This window comes from Limulus polyphemus, unplaced genomic scaffold, assembly GCF_000517525.1.
Source record: "Limulus polyphemus unplaced genomic scaffold, Limulus_polyphemus-2.1.2 Scaffold1479, whole genome shotgun sequence".
In the NCBI taxonomy this organism is placed as follows: Eukaryota; Metazoa; Arthropoda; class Merostomata; order Xiphosura; family Limulidae; genus Limulus; species Limulus polyphemus.
The window spans coordinates 32623-40301 of NW_013667089.1; the positions used below are offsets into that span (position 1 = coordinate 32623).

Here is a 7679-nt window from a genome sequence, read left to right on the forward strand (position 1 = left end):
CACAATTTTAGCTTCCGAAGTTTATAGCATACTGACTATAGGAAACTAATAACAGATACTCTTTTTTTTTGGTGTGGCCCATTGTTTATATTTATAAACGTGTGGAGGCTTTCTAGAAGTTTCAGTTTTACGTAACAATACCGACGCTAACACAAGTTGATTCTTACTCTCGAGAATCTTCTACAACTTTAGAGAATAGGCAGGAGTTTTGCAATATAAATTTAATCTAAACAAACGTTGATATCAAAATAAATATATAATAATAAATCCGTCACACCAGGAATTGGGATAATATTTTAATGTATCTTCAGGAAATGAACTATAAATGTGTGGTGGAGTTAAAATGGATTGGAGATGCATAAATAATTATTTGTACCTCTTGCTTCTCGCTCTTTTGGTATTTGTTAAGATAATAAACGCTAGTGGTTTTCCTGCATGCTTTTGGTTGAAAAGAAGGTCAAATATTATTGCTAAAAACATATGTTGTTTTTCTATAAACTTGTTAATGTAGCAGTTTTAGATAGTATTCTTTAGTAGTTTAGTGATAAGTTTTGAATGGAGACTTGGCTAATTTAGTTAAATTGTCAGTAACGTTTGATCAGAGATCACAGCTTAACTGATTTTTATTGAATATCTAGAATGATTTTAAGATAATGCTTGAGCTTTACAGTTTTTTTTTTTTTCACTTTCAGTGAATTTATTTATAACTGTTATCATATATTTAATAGTGATCTATCGAAGCCATTGATTTTTAACAAAACTCATTCAGCTTTTACTGTAATCTTATCTATAATACATAATATTAACTTTTGTTGGCTTATTTTTTTAACTGTTTGAGTTTGCTAGGATTACTTCACTGATAATATTATTATAATGAATCTCAGTGAATGGTTAATTTGACATATTCATGCAGTTTTTAGAACTTACTTGCTTATATTCTTGTAAATCATAACACTTCTGCACATTTTAAAAAAAAATTATTTGCAAAATAAAAATGTAGTTGACTGACAAGTAGCAAATGATGATAAAAATGTGTTATTAGTAACGTTTAAGTTAAAATTTTTAGAAAATAATGTTTATGTTGCTAATCCTCTTAATTCTCTTAATCTGCCATTGGTAGACTCTTATGTGAAAACTATAAAAATCTAAATAGATCAATTTTACCTAGTCATATTAATTTTCATATAAATCAATATAGTCTATCCTGAGAGCTTCCAAAACCTTATCCTCCATTTGAGGATTCCATTATGAAAATTTCAAAAATATAGAATGAGATACTTATTTTGTGTACACCTGTTTTCATGTGAATCTATGGATACAATCCATAGAATTATCTTTGACAAACATGGTCAAAAATTAAATTATTGTTTTGAATGACTCTACATGTTAATACAAACTTTCGAGAAAATTGGTTTAATCAAACATGAAAGCTCTAAAAATAAAAAACTCAACTCCAATTTTGGGGGCCTCCTTCAAGCTTTTTAACACTTTTTTTCTTCCTTTATATTGGGTGTAAGAAGATCAAGAGCATATATGCAAAATTCAAGTTTTCATGTTAAACTCATGAGAGAAGTTTAATAATATGTATTAAACCAAGATGTATACAAACATATACAGATACAATTGAGAATAACTACATAAATATATATAGATAGATAGATAGGTTTACATTAGGTATAGTTTTAGATAAATTTATTTGCCGATTTCTTATCAAGAACTGCAAGAACAACTGGAAGAGAAAAAAGAAGAACTTAAAGCTAACCAAGCAGTGGCTATGGAAAAGTTGAAACAGGCTCTCTCCCAGAAAGATGCTGATTGGATTATTAAAGTACAAGCATTGGAAAAGGTGAAAATGAGTTGCACCATATTGTATTAATACCTTTTTTCTGCAAGGTATATTTATGGTATAATAAATGGTTTCAAATATGCTTTTATGAAGTGCTATACTCTCACTTTGTATCCTCTTCTTATGTATATCAACTTTACTTATGTTGTACATTTATTCTTATCAGGAACTGACTCACACTAATGTAAATATACTGAAGAAGAATAGTCAACTATTTGAAAGTGCTCGAGTTTAGGGTCTCGTCTGAAAATATTATAATATTACCAGTATGGGTTTTAGTTTCTTACTGGCAGCATATTATTTTCTTTCTGTACCTCTCGAATTATGGTTTCACTGCTTCTGTAGAATTTAGTGCTACTGCATCTACAAATCTAGTGGCAGAGTACACCACTATCAGAATATAATTATTCCTTTGCTTTGTTTATACTGGAAGTAATTCAATGATATTAGCAATAACTGAGCTAAAAGATTTACTAACAATTTCTAAGTTAAACATTGGGCTTTTTAGTTTCATGCACCTCTTACCAGATAACTGAGGTGCTGGACAGCTTTTAACACAAGCTTATGATAATTTTAACATACTTGGCCAACTATACACCCTATCCTAACTATAACACTGTCAGTCTACATTGCTTTTGGGAGTACTCTTTAATTCTTACCATCATTCTCGTTACATTTTAACTCAATACTTCTGCAAGTAATAATAATTTGGCCCAAGTTTAGTTTACTTTCAATTCTTCTGACATTGCTTCACCACAGCATTTATTCAAACTGATCTTCTAACTGCCATTTGATTATTTGTTCTCAATTCTTATCCCTATCCTAACAGCAAATATAACTTCATTATTGTTTTTAGTATTTACTTCATGATTTATTTCTTAACCTCACTCTTACAACTATTTCAGAGGTTTCTCAAATCTCATTTGTTACTGGATACTTTGACTGTGTATTACTTCTGCTGCTATTGTATTTTGCAACCTGACAACTTCTGGTTCATTATCAAACAAAACTGGATGTGGTATACCATCCACCACCCTTACAACTATTTCAATTTGTTACTGGCTATTTTAACTGCATGTTACCTCTGCTACTGTTGTATTTTGAAACCTAACAGATTCTAACTCATTACCAAACAACCTGGATGTGGTATACCATCCACCATTCTTACAAGTATTTCACCTTCAGATTCTTGACATTTTAATGTGACCTTAGTTAACCCTCTCAGCATTATTAGTTAGACAGGTTCGAAAGGCAATAAAACAGTAAAATTAAGTAGAAACTTATGTAAACTGTTATGAAACGTAAGCTGTTTAGAATAAATAAATGTGGTTTCCTGTTACACTTTATAGTTATTCTAGAAAGAAATAAGGATAATTTGAATTCAATTTTTTTGTGGTGGTTACAAGATTGGTCAAATTAATTGAGTCTGTAAAGAGTTAAGGTAGAGAAAGTAAAAGATAAAATATAAAAAAAAACATTTATTTAGGAGGTTTTAGAGGTTACACGAATTTTCAGATGAAGAGAAGTATTTTTAATTTTAACATGAAAATCACTTTACACTTGGGGAATTCAACACGTTAATTCCATATATTCATGGACAAATCTTTAGTAAAAATATCTCATTAACAAATCTGATTTTTTATGTAAAAAAAGACTTGTAACATTTTCCAGAAGCTTGCCAGATTTTGTAAAGGTACATTTACCATATTGAAAGTATAGAAACTTTAATGGTTACCTTGGGTTTACGAGGTTGGTGTAATCCACTGACCCCGTATGGAAAGAGTTAATGTTAAAATATACTGACACCTTCACTTTGATGATAAACCCAATTATGTCTAATGTATCTAACTGTGAGTTTATCATCTTTTACTAACTGGAGTTTTATGAAAACCTGCATCTCTTAATGCCTTTACTGCTTGATCATTTAGTAAATTGTATACTATGCTTTAAATTATCAGCTATACAATTAATTTAAAGGTTGTATGTGTTATATTTGTTTGTAATATTAACACAAACTGTACAGGCAGTCATAAATTTGGATAAAATTTATATTTTTGGGCCTATAAGATTGTTTATTTATAGTAGTGTGACTATTTTTTTTGGTGATGTTAAAAAGTCTAAAAAAGCTATCATTTGTGATGAAAAATTTCTTGTAGTGATTAACTCACTAGTGACATCAAGTTAAAATTTGTTATGCTTGTGGTCAACATCACTTGCATTGTTTAGTATGTAGGCTTAGTAGTCAATTTTATTTTCATTAACTTAAAAAGTATTGGATAAGTTTCATCCCAATTGACATAAAACTGAAAGAGTGATATGTAATAAATAAAGTCAGCATATTTCAATTGTAAAAAAATAATGTAAATTCTGTTGCAATTTGCTTCACTAACATATTTTTTTAAAGATCATTGAGTCCCAAATGAAATAAATTAATTTCACTTATTTTTGTCATTTTAATTTCTGAAGTTGTTCAATATATCTGATATTTTTATGTATGGTATAATGATTAGAATGAAAGGTTGCAGCTTGGAAGAATTAAGCCATGATATGCCACTAATGAGGATGTCTATTTATTTGTATAATCAATTAAAATAGTCTTAAATTTAGGTATATTTAAATGAAATTTACAACAGTGATTTTTTTGTGTATTAGACTTAAAAATAATGTAAACAGAAAGCAAAAATTATTAATAACTTGTTACATGTAACTTGATTTCTCAATCAACACAGGCTGTCAATTTTTTCTTAGTGTATTTTATACAAGTGTAATTCTGCAAAGGCTTAGGTTATGTAATTTTACTTGTGATTTTTTGCATATTTTTGTTGAATGAACAATTATTTAAATGATCTAAAGTTATTTGAAAATAAATTGTTGTAGTCTGATTACGTTTGTTAAATCCAGCTTTCTGATATAAGGTGATGAGTAAGTTAGTGTATTTTATATGTTAACATCAATAACTAGGAGAAATTAAATTCATATATTTCAAATTCAATGACGAGGAACCCACTTTGAGACTAATAATGCTTAGAGATGGCTTGAATGGGTAATGAAGAAAAACTTTAATATAAGTGTAACAAGGTTCCTTTTAAATTCATATATGCTTACATCCATAAAAAATACATTGTAAAATATAATGACTGAATTCTTCTAAATTTTGAACCGAATTAATGGTAAAACATTTTTAATATACTATATTTGACCATTTCATTCATCTTAGGAGAGGTTACGGCTGGAAGATAAGTTACAAGAAAGTCAAGTAAAATTGCAGAAATTTATAGAAAAACAAGAAGACAAGGATGAATTGCAGAACTTTCAAAACCAAGAAATGTCCAAAATTAAACATCTGGTAACTTGTTAATTTTGTCTTTTCTACACAAAGGCTGTTTTGTATTTTATTTTATCTAGATAAAATTTATTTCCATTATGATATGTAACCTCTTCTCACACATAGCTTTTCAGATTCAGGGTTTCTCTCTCTATGTGAAACTTTTTGCTCACTACGAGCCTTGAGACTCCCACCTAATCTCACTGGTTTCTATGTGATATTGTTGCATGCAGATGAGCATTGTGACAACTCTTGACCAATGTTACATCACCTCTCAGTGCAGCTGGTTTCCTCTATACTCATTGTTAAATCAACACTTCTGGAATTGGTACTAGTGTGTTCAAACAAGGTTCATGCGAGATTTCTCACCATCAGTGTTTTGTTAAAGTATCTACAAAACTGACAGTTGTGGAAATATTTTTTTGTTTTTATTTTTAAACAATTCTGCCTCTGCAGACTTTGTGGCTCTTATTTTCCTCACCATGAATTACACAGAGACGGTCATTTCCATGCTTTCTAGGGTTGAACATCAGGACTTTGTTCACTCTAGACAGACTACCAAAATTTCATCGGGTGATTCTTTGTCTGTCAGGGGATGTGTCCTTACATCATAAGGATGTAACATTGTTCCAAAAATGAATGTAGTGAATCAAATTGTTTGAAATTTGACAGAAACTTTTCTTATAGGTATGTAGTTTCAGAAAAATAAAATACTTAATATATAAAAGTAAAACTTAAATACAGGCTAACTGTCTATCAAATTAATATGTCTAAAGTGAGAAACATATAACTAAGTGCTAGCCAGGGTGTACTTCCAACAATGCTTTAGTGGCTTGACAAGACTGTGAACAAATAGTGTGTGTCAATTTTGAAATAACCATTGAGAAATTATAGCTTAAAATTAGCTCTTTCTATTAATTAGAAATATGTCCTTCAAAAATTAAACTACTGCTTAGGATTCCCCTTTCTACATTAGAAGGTGGGTGTGGCTACTGTCAGACAGAGATAGATGTATAGCTTTATTCTTCAAAGACTCCAGATGGAATTTTAACAAGTGTCAGGTAAACAGCTCTGTACATGTAGTTTTGTGTATAGATATACATATACACTGCAGACAGAGTATAACTGAAATAGAAGAAACAAAAGCTAAAATATTTTTAACCACAAGCATGTCACATGACATTAAAACTAAAACTTTAAGTATTGTTTTAGAGGTTTCTTTTGTAATAAAGGAATAAAACCTTAGATAATGTAAAACTTTGAATTATAACATACATTATTGCTAATTTCATTAAAGTACATTGATAATAAAGTGGTTTAATTAAATTTTGAATGTAACTTAGTAACACCTCCTGACATGTGCAAAAAGGAGTTTAAAAAGTGCATTAGGTTTCAGTGCTGACAGTCCCGTCAGTGACTATTCTTTGGGCTCGGGAACAATAGGCCCATTTGGCTCAACTTGTGGATGTATGGATTCTTTTTATGGCCAGTTGTTGGAGGTTACAGTTTCTATCCATTGGCTTACCTTTTGTTTTCCTCTCCTCCTCCTTTTTCTCCTGTTTCTTTCCCTCCTTCAGGGTAACCTGTCTTCCACCAGTGTCTCTTTGAGGTGGTGTCAGACCTTTTCACCAAGGATGCTATCAAAAGAGTTTCTCACCCTTCTCTGGGTTTTCTTCTTGGTTGTTTGTCATTCTTCTGTGCACCAGGGATTGGTATCTAGTCTTGTTTTCTCAAGTCTCTATCTGTTTCTCATCTGCTGATTATCTTTTTCTTTGGGACTTTACATGACCGAGGTGAACATCTTTATGCTTATCTTCATATTCCCATCTTCCCAGGTCCATACTTTTCCTTTGGTTGTAAACAACTGGCTCCTTTTAGCTCCTTCCCATCCCAACAGAACTTTTCTGACTATACTTTTCTCCTTCTCTAGAAGGCAGTTTATCTAGATTGGCTTAGTCAAATTGGAGAAGTTTTATCTCAAACCACTCAATATCTGGTTCACTTGGGTGTGCCCTTCTTTTCCCATCTAAGCAGAGCTCAGCCTCCTCCACTTCGTTTGCAGGCCATGGAGAGTTTGGTTTCCACAGCTCTGTCCTCTCCTTATCTTGTTGTGTGAAAGGTTTTCTTTTTTTTTTGGAAATTTGGGCTTCTGGGAAACTCCTTATTGCCTTGAGATGTGCTCACTTGCATCTTTTCCAGTAGACTGTATGATCTATGGAACCTTTTTTGGTATCTTTATCTTCCCTTATCCATCTTCCCCTTTCCTGTACAATGATTTCACCTGGTGGCTCTACAGGACCAATACTATTATACATTTATATATATATTTATTATTTGTATTATATTGACCTTTCAGCTATGCCTGGCTAACAATACAGAAGTTACAATGATGCGGCACAATTGTACTCATGTTACCGTATCCAATAATATAAAACTTTCCAAGTGACCTGTCTTGGCTGTGTTTCAACAGACTAGTATTTTGTAAAATAGTCACATTTCAATTATTAT

At 31.0% G+C, this 7679-nt stretch overlaps 1 protein-coding gene across 10 annotated transcripts in view; it reads left to right on the forward strand.

Moving 5' to 3' along the window:
- Positions 1 to 7679, forward strand: part of LOC106463774 (golgin subfamily A member 1-like) — a 109678-nt gene that overhangs the window by 20204 nt on the left and 81795 nt on the right. For all 10 annotated transcript variants that reach the window (XM_022391366.1, XM_022391365.1, XM_022391364.1 and 7 more), the window contains 2 exons: positions 1716 to 1846; positions 5064 to 5192. In XM_022391366.1, the coding sequence (XP_022247074.1) occupies positions 1716 to 1846; positions 5064 to 5192 (260 nt within the window). The remainder of the gene's footprint in view (positions 1 to 1715; positions 1847 to 5063; positions 5193 to 7679) is intronic.